Raw genomic sequence first — 17,827 nt, forward strand, 5'->3', positions numbered from 1 at the left:
ACATCCCCACCAATGTAGTAGAGTATCGCCTCTGGCGATAAACCTCCCCACTCTCCATCTCAAAGTATAGTTGTTGTTGTTGTTGTTTTGCAGAAGTTTCTGTCGCACTGTGCCCAAGTCTGAAGCAAGTCTGAACGTTGTTCGAAATTAATGTCACTTGTTTTCGAACGCACTAGAAAAAAAGAAAGAAAAAGGAACAGTTTACGGGAAACAAAAAATCTCTATGGACAACCAAATGACTCTACTGAGTTAGAAGTCGTACTAGCGGCGCATCACATATTGACCCACCTTCCACCCAAATCGGAAGTCGCCAGTGTTGCCAGATCGAACGCTGCGCTGCCAGTCTCATTATTTTATTTACACACAACGGTGGCTCCGGATGGACACGAACACATTCGAGCTGCTGTTTTGGAAGGTGGGACAGCTCATCCGACGCCAATACACAGCTTTCCGAGTAGCTATCCTCGAAGGGAAAAGTCTGTCGATAAGTTTACCATTGGGGACATCTTAAGGGTATGAATGCATGTCTGGCCACCGTACATCGACGTAATTAATTTCTTACTTGATCCCATCTTCAATTCTCCGGAAACATGTTATTGCGCCTATCCTGGCTATGTGACCACACAAACGAGCCTTCTGTATTATTTATGTTCGTACGTTGCTGACACCTTGCATGGCAGACATGCATGTAAACGTATCCATACCGAAGAAACCCGGAGACGAGGAACACAGAAAAAGGGGGCTTCACCCTGCTTACCCCTTCTTTTTCTGTATCCTTGGTCTCGGGGTTTCTTCAGTACAGATCTATAACACCAGCTGGTTTGCTTCCTATCTATTCTATCAGTATGCAAATATATATTTTCAAATTATATAAATCGCAGGCATGTATATGCGCTCGGATGCATTTACAATCGGAAAACGTGTGTGATGTACGCGACAAATAGTAGTAAATAAAAATCTCGAACACTGAAAACCGTCCGGCTGTCGGCGCAAAATTTGAGTAGACCCCGAAACTGCTACAACAGTCTGGCAACTCATGTTTGCGCCAATTTTGTTGGCTAACTCGTCCTTAGGCGCAGTGACAGCAGACAAGACTTTTTGAGCTTATCCTGTGTGACGTTGATATCGCTAGTGTGATTTCAAAATGGGGCCGACTGAGTGTCGACAGTTGACGTGGTCTTCGGCTTTTGGCGTCGAGTTGTTGTCGGCGGTGTAAAATCATTCGTGTGACGCGGCCACAAAGCATTTGAAACAAGAATTAGAGCACCAACGTCATCGCTGTAAGCGGAAATATTCCTAGCATCGATGTATCAAGTAGTTGCTGTCATTCGAGTGAGTAATCGCGTGCTTTCCTGTCGTTCTTCCCTGACGGCATCTTGCTCAATAAAGCCGCGCGTCCGCGAATCCGGTCAGCGTTGCATCCCATTGCAATTGCGTTGCATTAGGGGTGGGGGGCGCAAATAAATCCCGCACTGGTGACGCACACCATGAGATCGCAACTGAATAAGCCCGTGATGCGCTTCGTGAAATTCTTCTCACATTGAAATCACATTAGTCTTCTTTTTGCTCCTTTCTTAGGCTTTTTCTTTGTATCTTACACAAGCTGTTGTGTTCAGAACATGTGTTAACCTTTACTGAAAGACGCCAGTTGACGAAAATTTACGACGCTGATGAAGTTGATTCAGTTAATAAACGATCCTCTTCTTACAGGCATGTGATGTCACGAGAGTATTTGTTCGAGGTCATATTTTGCTGTGGTGGGCAAGAAGCGGAGAGAACGTGTCGGCAGTGATGGGCAAAGTACCTCAAAATTGTACTTACAGTAGAGTACCAAGTACCTGGCATCGTTAGTTCTTCAAGTGGAGTACAAGGTACCCAATTCCAAACCGGTTCTTCAAGTAAAGTACAAAGTACTAGGCAAAGTACTCATCGTGTACGGTGCCAATTTAATTTGTTCACTTCGCATTTCACTGTTGAGTAGATATGTCTTGATTTCTTAGGAATATTTTAGCTAGCATCCTTGGCATGTGCTATGAAGCCAAAAAGTTCCTCTGGTTAAGTTCTAACCCGTGAATGTGAGCGTCATCAGATGGCACGAGAGAATCAGTCAGTTCTGTTGTGATTATGAAAAAATACTATTATACCCCGACTGATCCAATATCACACGCATAGTGTTGTATTCCGGTACTAATAACAGGCCGTGTATAACAGGCTATTCAAGGGGAAATGAGCGCAAGCCAACAGAGATTATAGATGTCTCTGCATTCCTGGAGCTTTTTAAAGTACGTGTTTAAAATAAGTACATCAAGAAAACAAAAAAGGACGAAGTATAATGTAAGCCTTCATTTTTATACCACTGTGATCTGTAGCAATGTAATCCATGTGACCAATTAAAAGGACGTAAAATGATGCAAAGCATGCGTCTTTCAGCTTGTTACTTTATTTCATCATGTAATCCAATCACGCATTGTGATATCGAATGAGTATTAAGTGCCAATGAAGGAAACTATATAGAAAAGCACTAGAACCATGCATTGGGAAGACTGAAATGACAACTGACCAAGTCATCGTGTTCAAGTCAGTGTGATAACGTGTGCATGTCTTTGCATTCCATTCGTTTAACATAAACATGGAAGCATTGGTACTTTTTCAACATTTCAAGCCTCTCAGCAATTTCTTTAGCAGATACGCTCTTTAAAAACACTAATATCGTCTCTGGTACAATATCAGACTGGGACTGTTGATACCGCGTCGCACTGAAAACGCTAAAATGATGGCAAGAAGACGAAAACACACACAGATAGCACTACCTGTGCGTTCTCGTCTTCTTCCATTTGAGCGCTTTTTGTAAGGTCTGTTTTTATATACTTTTTATTTTTTGTGCGCATACCAAGTTTGGGTACCTGAGTACTTGATGAGAAAGTACTTGGAAAGAGTACTTCGCAAAGTACACGTTCTCGCAAATGTGCTACTAGAATAGTAATTGAATACTTGGTACTTCTGTACTGCCCATCACTGCCTAATATGCTCAGAACGCCGATAAGGCTGATAGGCATAGAATATTTTGCGCGGCGGCGATGCGTCGATGACATCGATGACGTACGATATCGATAAGTATGATGACGATTCGTTGATGAAGTATCGCCGCCTCCCAAAACACGCTGGTGGCACCTATCGGCCATCTCGGCCTTCTCAGTCTATCAGCACACACGTTCTTACCCGCTTCTTAGCCACCACAACAAAATATTGATACGTTCTCCCTAAGGCGCAATATACTGATACGTTCTCTCTAAGGCGTTCTCCCTTCGTCCCTGGCCCAATCCAGCCCAGCAACGCTCTGCGCTCAAAGCTCTTCTGACATTTCTGGACACCATCGGACTTCGATCGTTATTGTGAAGGGGCTCGTTATTTTATTCCCCACATTCCCACCAGCAATGGGGTAGAGTATCGCCTGTGGCGATGAACCTCCCCACTCTCCAAAGCCAAAATAAACTTGTTGTTTTTGATACGTTCTCGTTTTCTTTTTTTTTTTTTCAATTTCGTATTAGCGCAGCGGAGCAACTGCTGCTATAAGCGGTGTACAGACGTGTACAGAGGGAAGGAGGACAGCAGGAAGGACCGAGGGACAAGGGGGTTAGTATACGTCCTTGTCAGACGCTTGGGTACCGATGACGCATAAAATGTTGTTTGTCCTAATTCAATTTGCGTCAAACCTTGACACCACTCACATTTGGCACCATTTGCGTTGTAGTCATAAGCTATCACCAAGTCTAGCGCTCCCTTCAGTCAGTCTACGACTGAATAGCCCCTTGCTTATTGCCAGTACCAACGACATTTGGTTTAACAAGACAATGTGTAACGCAGGTTGGACTTATGGCCGTAATTCTACATACCGGTGAGGCAAATGTATCAATAACACTGGTTTGACTAGTTGAGACCGGCCATTTTCGACACATTCTGTACCCAAACCAAAGCTGAGCGAACGCCGTCACAAGCTGTTTTCACTATGCTCAGAGTTACCGTGTAAAATACTTTAATTAATGGCCAATTATTTCAATTGAATTTGATGGCCAGCGCTTTCGCTGATGCTCACACCTCCGATTGTAGAAAAGCTTCATATTACCTCATACCGTATCTCAAAGCTGTCCCCCATCGCCCTTATCTCGGTCATGCACCTTACTCCGCACGTCCGCAGGGGCGCGGTCGTCGGATGTCAAAGTGGGCGTTCCTCAATTCTCAATACGGAAATAATTTTGACGTAAATTATTTCTTAGCGCACGTGTCATACACAACGTCTGCGAAAACTGCGAAGTGTAAGCAAAAAAAAAGCATTTTATTGTAACGATTTTGCAGTCACATGGACGTTCAACACTTTAGGGCCAGTTCTCACTTGGATAGACGGCGTTGGGAGAGGCGAGACGTCGAGCCAAAAAAATTGCCATGCCGATCTCTTTTATGACATCTGCGAGAGGTGGCGAGAACGATGCACTGCGACCAATAAGGTGCCACAGAAACGCCACGCCTCCTGATCTTTCGTCTGCTTTGGACCACGGAATGTCACTGTGGTGGGAACACGAAAATCGTGTGCGCTGACGGGGCGGCGGAAATGCGCCTCTACTTCCGCCGCGCGTTCACGACGCCGCGTCGGGCGTCGCCAAGTGAGAACTGACTCGTACTTACAACTGGTGAAAATACGGTTAGAGAACGACATGGTAACCTGAGCATAGAATTGAAAACAATACGTTCTAAATTGTAAACTGCTGTTCCCCCGTGATTTGCCAGTCAGCTGGACTAGGGGAGTTCAGATGCACCATATAGAACACTTATTTAATAGCAAATTTTCTTTTACAACGAAACATTCGTTTAATTTGACGGAAAGGTCGGTCTTTCCAACGTATAGGTCGTGCGCCGTGGTATGCGAGAGCAGAATACCATTTATCTACGTCAGTGCAGCCTCGATGCAGGGTATTCGTTATCTAGAGCTGTCTGTGGCATGCGTGGCTTGCGAACGTCCACACAGCATGGCCAATAATCAGGAAGGGTTTGACAATGAGCACCCTACAGAACGCCTCATATTGATGCCGCCCTACTCATTCCTGGGGCTTTCGAAGAACATGAAGTCCTGCAGAGGGAAGTACAGTGGAGTAAGTACATTACCCCCAACATGTATCTAGACTGCTCCAGATGACAGGAACACACGTGGAGAGGGTCAAACATGCACACACACAAGATATTTCGCATTCCATTAGTGACTAAACGAAATTGTTGAAATGTAGATTGAAGAGTGGTACGTCTCTCCGTCGAAACTCTTTCACGCTGTGCTCCCGCGTCACGAAGGTATGCCACTTTGAATACGAGGATATCCTTTCACTCATGGCTCGCCTCTTCATCCCCAAGGCCCCGATCTTGAACGTTCACATATCGATCGTTATCGTTATATTTAATGTTCGCACACTCCTAAGCCGCTCTGGTAAACTCGCGTAAGAGCTCGTTGCGGATCACAGGACGAAGTGATGTATTCAGCGAGCGTTACGTGACAATGAAAAGTTGTAGGTCCGGCTCAGATATCGGTATGACATAGTACAACGTGCGTAGCTTCCCGTCGTCATGCAGCACCACCTGAAGAGAGAAAGCCTGTACATTGTCTCCTCTCAGTCTTTGAATTAAGAATCATAATTCGTTTGCTACTGCGATTCACCGTTCTGCAAATTCAGGAACCCACAAATGATTGCAGCTGACCTGAAACCTGCATACCTAAATATTTAGACAGAAAGTGCAAGACGCTTTCCAGAAAATCAGTGTTGAGAAAGACTGAAACCATTTTCTGCTTCATTTCCAAGTCGTTCCATTTAGTACGCGGGGACGTTCAATCAACTCGCAGACGACGGTGGTTCTCGATGGCCACGGCCGCTGAATGCACGTTCGTGATTGACTACTGCATTTGAAAACACGGTCCTGATTAGCTGACTCTTAATTGTTACATCGCGTCCACGACCACGCTGGCTTTCTGTATCTACGTGGTGTTGCCTTATGACGGCGCCTGTAAACAGGGACGCGGTGAATCATGGGGCGCGGCGCGGCGACGGATGGGCTATGACGTAGAGCCATAGACCAACCGGTCAAAGTGATACTTTCCGTCTATTTGATGGAGCTCCTTTGCACAGCTTGGCGCCACGGTCGGCAGGGGCCTCAAAAATGGGGTAATTTCAAAACTCGGTAGCATAAAAAAAATATTATAATGTGGGAGGTGGGACTTTGCATACGAAGTGCGTGGAGTCCGGCGTACGGACCGTGCCGGAGACAAAGGGCCTTTATTGCGACATGAGGAAATCTGACCGGTGCGTATTGCCAGTCATTTCTCTTTCGCGCGTATTTATAATAGTCATTGGTGGAGGTGTCATCCATACCGTCGGAATACGAAACTAAATACTGGAATCTTACACACATTGAAAGAGAGGTCACACGACGTACCAGGAAAATGAAACAAGTGAATAAAGGGAAGTCGATGACTTTATGTCGCCAAACAAGTGTGGTCATCAACAACGTAGTAAAGTCTGTGGTAAAGTCAATCATATTATATCGAGTGTCATGCTAAGCTTCCTGACCGCTTGGAAAGCAAATAGCGCTGTTGCCGAAGTGAACAAAAAAAGAAAAAAGAAGAAGATTATACGAGAAAGAAGCAGACTGTACACACCTATTTAAGTCACCATTGACGTCAGCAAGGCGTCAGCAGCACTGACGCCTGATACAGCGCTGTGCCTCTTTTTTTATTCTTATCTTTTTTATGATCAAGTGATAGCGATACTGATATTGATGGCCATCGGAGCGCTTAGAGGGGGAAACCAGGAATAGGAGCGAAACAAAGCTCCTGATCGATAAGGATCGAACGCACGAAGACTGAAAAATACCTGATGACTAAATATTGAGCATTTCCCTGTTGTGTTTTGCTTATATGGCTCCATACAGGGTCAGGATACCAGAGGATGCAATAAAATTCCTAATACAAGTTGCTCAGACACGCCGTCCTCCGCGCGAGATGTCTGCATGAGTGTTCCAACTAACGGAATTTTCTGAAGTGGCTGATTCCAGCGAATTTCGACCAAGCAAGGAACCTGACCATCTTAATTTTTTTGTGAAAAAATATATGCTTCAGGGGACGGGAAATATGAAAAATGCACCGATATGTAAGCCCCAACGTTCAGCCGTTTTCGATGGAGATGGGGGAGAAAGAAACTGGTCGAAATGTGACCCAGTCATCTCGTGCTACCTTGAGGGCTTCTCAATTGATAACTATGCGGTTCAAAAAGCCACTTTTTTTTTCACCTGCTCACTACTACATGGACGACACACTACCTTCTTCCTACCCATTTGTGACTGAAACGTTTTTCGTAAAAAAATTACAAAGCTGCAAGAAAATGCGAAAAACGCCGTTTTTCGGAGCCTTCCTGTACTGACATCGTTTATGGGAGTATAATGAAACCTACACCATTCGTTTCGTCATTGCATGCCCCATCTGTTGATACCATTTTCATTGCTCTAAAGTTAATCAGCCTGAAGCAGATTGTAACAATCCCACAGGCGGTATCGCGATTTAGCTGTATTTCGGCCGGCGCTAGCAAAAAGTGGCCATCAAAACGTTGCAGCGATTTTTTTTATATGTTGCGCAGAAACTATTTCCTAACACACTGAAAAAATATTGAGATTCGTATTTGATTTTCGGTGACGCTACTATTTTTTAAAGTGACAGTGTGCACACGCGCTGCGCGCTCACCCTAGGCGGTACTCCCACGCAGCTGGTCGGCGTCACGCTCGCCAAGAGCGGACGCCATTCAGAGAAATCAAGTTAAAAACGCTGTTATGGCTCATATACGAGTCGCTGACGCAATCGATACATATCATCAGAGTTCGTGTTTCCTCAAGAACGTGGGAAACCTTATGTCTAAAGCTTTCTCACGGGCCAACCTTTTGTACCAACTGGTGATGATACCACTGCGGCTTCCAAGAGCCCCTGCTTTTGTGTTCAAATGCACCAAGCTAAAGCTGGCCTTGACGGAGGATATTGACAGACATCGGTCGTCGCCAAAATTGGTCAGGGCTGGATCATGCGGTTGACCCGTGTGAATGACGGCGCCTAAATTGCCACCACCCAAGTTTTTTTCCTGCGGCTGTTGGACCTCGACTGTTTCAGACTCGCCTTGTACTCCTGACGTTTCCGCATGAGACATGAGTTCTGCCTACAGCAGAAAACGGGTCTACTGTGCAGACTACTTGCACAAGCACAAGGAGAAAAAAAGCTACTAAGGACTTCCTGTGCTGATTCGGATTGGTGTTGACGCCCTGAAAGTTGTACTTGGTGCCGAACGTGCAGGTGATATCCGGGAATCAGATATGCTGTGCCGAAACTGCTTTGTGAACTTCCTGAGGTTATGTGAATCACAACAACGTTCAACGTCCACGTCATCCAACACCAGCACGAAAGATGATCCGTTTTCAACGCAAGACGATGCGATTAGTGAAACCAATCGATTAATAACGTCGCAAGGCATCGGCGCGACACCGGTGAAAACAAACCACATCGCACGTGAAAAGAAAGCACTCCGAAATTTCCGAAGCTCTAGGTGTCAATGCATGTCGACAGATTGAAGCAGCGTTCGACGTTTCCCTTCCCGGTACAAAGAATACGAACTGCCAGCTGCTCCTAGTGTTGTTGGGAAATATAAGGATGGCCTACCGAGCAAGTAAGTCACTGCAACAGTGATGCCAAATTCTTACGCTTCTTCCTGCATCGATGTCGGAGCGCGACGTCCTAGCTATCGTTCCTGAGGCAACCCGGTACATGATTAAAAACTCACACAAGTTTGTCGCGGAAAAATATGTGTGGGCATTGACTGATCCGTACGAGCGCAGTGCTCTGAAGGAAGATGATTTGGCGGCAGCAACGAGCTTTTATACGGTGGATGAGCTGGACAGCACGGTTCAGAGCCCAAGATCCAGAGACGTCGTGCACGTTAAAGAAGGAGGCAAGAAACTCACAAAAGCTAAGTGGTACATGCCCTGTTCAATCCGCGAAGCCTCCAGAAAATTTAGGAACAAGTATCCAGACATAAGACTTAGCTTGAGCAAATTTTACTCCATTCGCCCTAAGTGAATTAGTATTAGCCCATGCAGAGAGAAATGCGTATGCACGTACTGTGCAAACCTCGAGCTTACCACGACAGCTGCCATCAGGAATTCCGAAGAGGGTATATCAACGCAAAGTATCATCAGCATGTGCATGTGTGATAGAAACTCCGAAGAATGTCTTTCTGGGGATTGCGAACAGTGTCCAGCAGGCCCAGAAGCCCTTCCTGAAGAATGTCTGGGCATCCAAGATGACCAAGAAATTGATTTCGCAATATGGGAGGACATTACCTGCGCGCGACCTCATTGAAGTAATTACAAAGTGGGTTAGCTCCTGTATCAGCCATGACCACATCAGGAAGGAGAAGTGTTCTGTAAAGCCAGGACACGTTGTATTTCATTTCGACTTTTCAGAGAATTGGACAGTTATCCTGCCCAAGGAAGTCCAGAGCTACCACTGGCACAAAACATTGTGGCATTCACATGTGTGGCTACTACGTCAACTTCAACTCACTGTTACGCTGTTGTATCTGACGACACCCGGCACGACAGCGCAGCAGCATTGCTTTCTCTTCTCAAGATAGAAGAACATATGCATGAAGGACCACAGACCCCTGTATGGAAGCGCTGTATACATCTCTGATGGGGCCAGTGCGCATTTCAAAAACAGATTTCAGCACTATGAGCTCGGACGCAACACAACTGTAAAGCAGTGGCTTTTCTCAGCTCCAGGTCATGGAAAGAACGCCTGTGATGGAGTCGGAGGTGTTGTCAAACATGCTGCAACAATTTTCAACTTGCGCTCTCCAGCAACGGAAGTAATAACAAACGCGTGTGAGTTCACTACCGCCGTGTCAAGACATGCCAAAAACGCGACTTTATCGCACCTTCCCTCGGAAGATGTGAAAACCTTCAGGCAACAAAAAGTGGAAGAATGTACGTCCAGCTCTTGGCTTTCGTTCTGATTACGTGTGGGAAAAGGAAAGTGAGGCTCCCAACAGTGTAAAGTTGAAGAAGACTCAAGCAGATATCCCACCGTTGTAAACTGCGTTCTCGTCCTGTGTTTATTAGAGTTATACAAATTAAAAGTGCATTGCTCTGAGCCATAACCATGTTTTTAACTTGATTTCTCTGAATCGCGTCCGCCCTTGGCGACGGTAACGCTGACCAGCTGCGGGAGAGTACCACCTATAGGGTCAGCGCGCAGCGCGCGTGCACTGTCACTTTAAAGAATCGTACGTCCACCGAAAATCATAATACGATTTTTTTTTCCGTGTGTTAGGAAAGGGTTTCTGCGCAACATATAAAAAAATCGCGGGAACTTTTTGATGGCCATTTTTTGCTAGCGCTGGCCGAAATAAAGCTAAATCGCGATACCGTCTGTGGGATTGTTACAAACTGCTTCTAGCAGATTAACTCTAGAACAATGAAAATGTATCAACAGAGAGGGCATGCAATGACGAAACGAATGGTGTAGGTTTCATTATTCTCCGGTAAACGGCGTCAATACAGCAAGGCTCCGAAAAACGGCGTTTTTCGAGATTTCTTGCGACTTTGCCATTTTTTTACAAAACAAAGTTTCAGTTACAAATGGGTAGAAAGAAGGTAGTGTGTCGTCCATGTAGTAGTGAGCAGGTGAAAAAAATTGTAGCTCTTAGAACCGCATAGTTATCAATTGAGAAGCCCTCAAGGTAGCACGAAATGACTGGGTCACATTTCGACCAGTTTCTTTCTCCCCCCTCTCCATCGAAAACGGCTGAACGTTGGGGCTTACATATCGGTGCATTTTTCATATTTCCCGTCCCCTGAAGCATATATTTTTTCACAAAAAAATTAAGATGGTCAGGTTCCTTGCTTGGTCGAAATTCGCTGGAATTAGCCACTTCAGAAAATTCCGTTAGTTGGAACACTCATGCAGACTTTTTCGACAGATTGAGGCCGTTTCCATTCGTGCCTCGCATTAATTAAGCTAATCTTGGTAATGGAACTCGCAAAATCGGCCAACCGTAGGTAGCATTTTCTCTGATGAATTCGGAAGCCTATCGCCATAACACTATGCACATCAAAATGACATTTTTTCCCGTGGTTTCTACATAAACCTGACTGCCGAAAATTAGTCGCTGGCCAAATTCATGCTAGCAATCGCATCAGTTGCAATCCATTTGCGGAGCTCTTGGCTCCGCGAGGTAGAAAGATGGACACTGTTTTCTTCCGATCGAGAGTTTTACGTCAACACGTCATTAGAGAGTCAGATGGTACGCAATTGCATTTGTGCACGTAAGGCCCATGATTGGCGCGTCATGGGCTTAGTCGCCTTTGCGCCATAAAAATTCAACACTCACTCACTGTCGTACGTAAGGGATAGCGTTGTTGGTTCTGGGAACGCCCATAATAGAAAGAGGACTTCGCGCAGTGCGCAGATAGCGTGGTGGTCCTGCGCTCTCTACGCTTTGCGCGTGCACAGAACCGCCAACGCTATCCCTTACGTGCGCAAAGGCTGCAGTGTACAATATACTTACATCACTAGTATCAGCGAGGGCGCTTCGCCCAGCGACGCGTTTGTTATTTTTATCTTGAGTATATTTCGCTGAAGGTGCTGATCAGTAAACAGAGGTTCTGAAAGCGCGCGAAGTAAAATTTAAATAAATGAGCGTATGCAAATGAGCCGCTCACTGTTCAGTTCTTAGCCGATCTCTCAGGGATGATTACTGGAAGGAAAGCCCTACGAGGAGCCACTTATTTTCGAATTATTCAGTCGGCAGAGCTTCGTGAAACACCCAGTATATGATTAATACTTCACCTTTAATTTGTGAGATGATTTACGGGAATGCGCAACGACACACCGGACGACCACAAGCAAGTGATCATTTGGAATGGGGTAAGGTGGGACAAGATGAGACAGAAATTTGCAACAAAGCATAGAATTTTTCATGTTAAAAACAAATAAACAAAAACTACCAATAGATACATTGTCAGGTGTCTAGAGCTCCTGATGTGTAAATCAGAATGGACGTAACCAGTTCCAAATAAACACAGAACGAAAAATTCAAAAATGCAGAGTTTATCATCTTATCCTCGGGGTAAGACGAAGCAGCGCGTGGGGCAAGATGAGACACGCCGTGGTAATGAACTATACAAATTATTTTTGCAATTTAAGCACCTACACAGCCCCCTTGAGCCCACCGCCTGCATGATGTGCGATATAGCCCCAGAGAACACGGTGATATTTCCGTCCACCGTCCTTTGCGAACAAGGCACCGTCAGTCTGATGTGTCGCTCGCTTTTGAATGCATTTCTGCTTTGCTGGAAATATCCTAGTACACAGGAAAATTTGCTTGAAAATCCTAGGCAATATGCAAAAAAGGAGTCCCGGAGCAACAAACATAAGGCCACCTAATATTTGAGTGATCAGTTTCTAAAATACATTAAATTGCATTACACTTAAATAACATAAAGTTGCGGCGTCTTGCCTCGTGGATACAACCGGATGCATTAATTTGTCAGTTAAGCACCGGACAACCAACAGTACCCATATTTTGCACGTATAGATGAATGAATAAAGGAAGAGGACGTGGACTTAGACTGACAAAATAAATCTTGAGACACGCTGCTGCACTGCTGTGATTTTTTCTTCTTCTTTCTGTCATGATCATGATCATCTGTGACATAACGTAGAGCCACGACTTATTATGAGGGTAAGGTGCGGCAAGATGAGACACGGGGCAAGATGAGACATTTGTTGCTCGATGCCGCCTGTCTCACACACGCGTTGCCCCATGCGTTTGAAACTTTACTCAGAGGTGGCTCTGCATGTCCGCTTTATTGCACATGAGAATTGTCCGGATTTGTATTCGCCTTGAAGAGAGAAAAAAAATCTTACTTCTGCACGGAATGTAAAGACCCGCAAAAATGTGCGATTTTTTCCTGTGCAGCTGTTTTTCTCTTTCTTCTTTGTTGTCAGCAGTGCAGCAGTGTGTCTCAAGATTTATTTTGTCAGTCTAAGTCCACATCCTCTTCCTTTATTCATGAATTAGTTCAATTCAATTAATTCACAGAGTGACCACTGTAGCGTCGCTCGAGCGAAGCTACACGGTCAGTCTGTGAATTAATTTTATCTTCCTGATGACTCTTTAGCGTGCACTGAAATCTTCACTGAAATCACAAGACGCGCGGTTTCATACGCGGAAGACGGCGTGACTAAGCAACTTTAACCTTGCTGCCAAGTAAGAATATGGAAACATCTTAGAGGCACCCATACCCTGGTTATACAATGCGATTTCGAGTCAGTCACGGCGACCATTAATATAAACTTCAGATGTAAATAAGTTTCTGAACATAGTAGGTGCATTCTTTTCGCTTGCACCGCCTGCACCTGATCTGAACTGGGTTATTTGCGTACTGCACTTTCCTGTTGAAAAGAAAGGCATTACTAAGAAAGTTCCTTTCTGCTGGAAAGTGCAGCTCCTGAAAACCTGTCTTGCGTGGAGTCCAAGGTAGTTCAGTCCAGTGCAAGTGAAAAGAATGCGCCCAGTGTCACTCTTGAAGGCTGAGATACGTACGTTGTTCTTGTCCCTCACTCTCAGGGAATATCACAGTGTCGAGAAAACGCCTTGCCTCGATTTCAGCATACATTTAAGACAGTCATCAGGCAGCAATGCATACTTACAATCAGAATTGCGCATGCGACTAAGCAGGCCTTCGCATGGACATCCAGGTCCATGGGAAATGTGACGCAAAAGAAGTCCGCATCTGTAAACAACTCTCTCAGGGCTCCTGAAAACTGCTTCGTGATCATGCCGATCTGGTTACCACTCAGTGTCAGGACCTGGAAATACATACAAGGTATAGAGGAAGTAAGTAGTAGGGAGTAGAGGGAGCAAGTAGGGAGAAGTAAGTAAAGAGGGAGGGAGTAGCGTTAGCCTTCACAGCGTAAACGATCAACGGGTAAACAAACGAACGTGTAGGAACCACGAGGGCGTATGTATACGCTCCGTTGCCCAGCGATGCAACAGAATGTTCTATATGACACGAAGCCATTTTTTTTTGCCTGCGATTTCCAGAAGAAATGACCACGATCGGTCTTTCTAACGTCACGTCGCCCGGTTGCCTTATTATACATCTCAACTGGATTGCTACATTTAGTTAAAAAAACACGGTGTCCTCTGTCCTGTATCGCTCACAGCACAAAGTTCCGAAGTCAGTGGCTGGCGAAGGCTGTGCCGCTGACTTGACCATCATCGTTTCTCATTTTCCCGCTCAAGTACACGGAACACATGCAAAATATTTCTGCATTTCGCATAGCCCATCATCTCCCTACATGAGGGGACACGAAACATAGCCGCTGTGTGGGAGTCCCACTTCCTGTCGAAAACCCCTTGTTCCGAACCGTTCAGTAGTTATGGACAGTTTGAACGTGACTGACTTCTTGCGCAGCTCCTTTTGGATCAGAAAGAGCAGATATATACAGTGCTCAAAGTAACATAACAGATGCCGTATACGAAAAAATAAAAATAAAAATAATTTCAGACTGCTGCTTACATTTTGGAGACGACCTGTTTACTACACATTATGTATATACTACACAAAAAAGTGAGCCCCTAAGCTCGGCGCCTTTCTTCTTCAATATCTTTTGATGCAAAAATGATGAGTCAGAAGACAAAAAAAAAAAAAAAACAGCGTAATGTCCTGTGTTCCCTCACACCAGGGCCGTCGGAAGTTCTTCACAAAAAAGAAAAACAGAGTTGGGGGGGGGGGGGGCAATCCCTAACCTAACCTAACCTAGCTCAGAGGAAAGCAATACGGAGCACGTTTCTGTGTTGAGATGTGTGGCAAGTACAAAAATGGTAGTCATTGACGTGCTTATCATAAATTACTCGTCCATGCAATCCGACGACGGCGGAGGTTGGGTGCGATGGGGAAGGCCATCACGCGTTCATTACCTTGAGGCGAAAAAGAAATTGACATCAGAGCAGCACAAACTGAAATATTTGTTGGTGCCTTCATTAAGTGCTGTAAGACAAATCTATAGAAGTAAGCGAGCGGCGGCTTGATTCTCCGTTGTCTATCCTTTTCTATTTATTTTTGAACTAGTCTAAAGCGCAATGTTTTCGTCTGCGAAGGACGTCACTACTGCTGCACTAAAAAGGCTCTCTACTGAATGGGGTGTCGCTACACTTCTCGCAGTAGGTCCGCACATACAGTATTGCGTCGGATAACTAAAGGGGATAGTACCTGTGTTCAGGTGAATTTGGTTGTCAACGTTAGACCGGTATTTTTGACATTCTGCGGTGACAAAGCTCAAAGCGAATCTGTCGGGGACGACTCTTACGGGTGAACGATGGTGTTTCAGGACCCTCAGAGCGAAAGTTCAGGGTGGAGGGAGGGGGGGGGGATACCTGGAATGCGCCACCTTCCGACTCCCATTCCTGACGTACGACTAACAGTAAAATGCAGTGCAATGCTTCAGTTTAGCGACCACAGTCAGTTCTCGGGTGACTGGCCTATTAGATTATTCCCGTTATTGTATGGAAATATTTATTCTTTTTTACTACCTGAGACCTCGACTAATCCCTTCCACTACGACAGCGGTTGTAAGATGAAACCTACGAACTACTTCTAAGTTGTGCGGGCGGCCGTGGGGTCCAACCAGATTATATCGGCTTTTCTGCAGCATAGGAGACAAAGAAACGAGAATAGGAAATATGAATCGAGTAGTGAAACTAATGATGGTAGCGATAAAAAAAATGATTACCGAAAAAATGACGTCACATGCACATGGGATACTCTGCGTGATGCATGGGCCTTGCACGCGTATCACAGGCTTCCCGCTTCTGTCGTTGATGGTGAACGATGGTCGGCAGAAAGAACACTCTTCGTTGACGAAGCCTATCGTGTGGTCGGGTGGTGCTTGCACTTCCACCTCCTATAACACAAAGGAATCCGCAGACAAATGCGGCATACTTGAGCAAACAACAACAACTTTATTTTAAGAGGGTGAATGGGCAGTTTCATCGCCAGGGGCGATACTCTACCTCATTGGGCAAACGAAATAGAAATAGTATGCTGTTCGTTTCCAAGCTGTTGATAACGCGGCAGCCACATCTTTTATCACACAGTGTAAGCGCTCAACCGATTGCAGCAATGACACTTGAAACAATTTATGCAAATCGTTCATGCTTAAACAGCATATATCAGTGTAAGATGAAAGATGAAAGACGAAAGTTTTAATCTTTCATCGTTAATTTCTTAGGCAAATTGAGGCTTTGTATGCATTTGTCCCTTCTATGTTGTTCCAGCCTCAGAACATCAGTTTTTTCATGTATATTAGTGTGTTCAATTTATCATAATAATAGCAATAATAATTCGGGGCTCTACGTCGCCAGACAACCCCGATCTTACCTTATCAGCACGTCTGAAAGTGTTACAAGGGTTGTGAGACTTGGTCTGAAGTTACTGCGGATAAATCTAAAATGCGATTAGTTGCAGCGCTGTGAACCCGCGTTCCAATTTTCACAAAAAATGCGGTAACAGACGCGCAGAAAACGGAATCAGAGGGTTAAACCCCATGCGACCCGGACGTCACAGCAGCCATCTCCGCCAGTGAGGAAAGACGAGGGAGGTCACGTGCTACCAATGGGAATGTCCGGAGCTCTGATATCACAGATTGAGGAATACGTGTGTACGACACCGTAGAAAAATAATGTCGTTTTCTGAATACTCGAGTGTGCATGATGCAATGATTTAGGGGTCCCAAATATTTAGCGGACAACTGGTTACATGACGGCCTGGCTGTATATGCGTAATGTATTTGTGTTGCCCCTGGCGTTTGCACAAACGTCACGCATGCTATTTCGTTCGGAAGCTCGTACCCTCTTTTTGAGCTCAGGTAGTACAGTTTCAGGTCTTGAATATTGCAGCGCTATGCTGAGCAGAGCTGATGCAACGCTCGCATTCCGCATGCCTCGACATATATCTCGTCAAGACGCCGCATCAGTTCATCCAATGGGACTCGACGTGACTTTTACAGCGCAATGGCGTTACCACTTGAGACAAGTTGACTCTCGTCAATGCTATCACTGCGGTGCTGTAGAAGACCTAGAGCACATTCTTCTCCATTGCCCACACTATACCAACCTTCCCCAACCGTATTTTCCGGGTCCCGGGTTAACGACCTGGACTCTCGCCCCCCTCCCCCCCCTGTCTTAAAGTTGCTGGCCACATACCTATACCCCAACAACGCTCTGCTCTCAAAGCTCTTCATGTTTTTGGATACCGTCGGACTTCTATCCTTATTGTGAAGGGGCTCATTATTTCATTCCCCGCATCACAACCAGAATGGGGTAAAGTATCTCCCCTGGCGATGAAACTCCCCATTCAACATCTCAAAATAAAGTTGTTGTTGCCTGTATTGTATGCAAGTTATCGCACTCATTTAGCGATGGCGTTCGGGATGCTCCGAGCGCTACCACAGGGAAAACCTCCACAGGAAAACCAGGGAAAAACTGTTTTAGGGATTACGAAATATGCGTACGCGACACGTTGTCATGTTTACTGCATAATGCTTGTAGAAGGTCGCAAGGCAAGCAACATATCGATGCGCTCCCACGGACACTGACATTGCGCAATATTTGGCACCAGTGCAGCTTCGGATAACCCATCTCAACATTACAGCAATGGTGGACCAATGTAATGCCAAGTAGTAAGCTAC

General features: G+C 45.3%; 1 protein-coding gene across 1 annotated transcript in view; it reads right to left on the reverse strand.

Moving 5' to 3' along the window:
• Window positions 1–4,806: 4,806 nt before the first annotated feature.
• The window catches only part of LOC135383244 (phospholipid scramblase 1-like), a 66,880-nt gene continuing 53,859 nt past the window's right edge, over window positions 4,807–17,827 (reverse strand). The window contains exons 5-7 of the mRNA XM_064612785.1: window positions 15,872–16,042; window positions 13,787–13,945; window positions 4,807–5,122 (exon numbers count right to left, since the gene is read on the reverse strand). Coding sequence (XP_064468855.1) covers window positions 5,087–5,122; window positions 13,787–13,945; window positions 15,872–16,042 — 366 coding nt within the window. The 3' untranslated portion in view covers window positions 4,807–5,086. The remainder of the gene's footprint in view (window positions 5,123–13,786; window positions 13,946–15,871; window positions 16,043–17,827) is intronic.

Source organism: Ornithodoros turicata, chromosome 2, assembly GCF_037126465.1.
Source record: "Ornithodoros turicata isolate Travis chromosome 2, ASM3712646v1, whole genome shotgun sequence".
Taxonomy (NCBI): Eukaryota; Metazoa; Arthropoda; class Arachnida; order Ixodida; family Argasidae; genus Ornithodoros; species Ornithodoros turicata.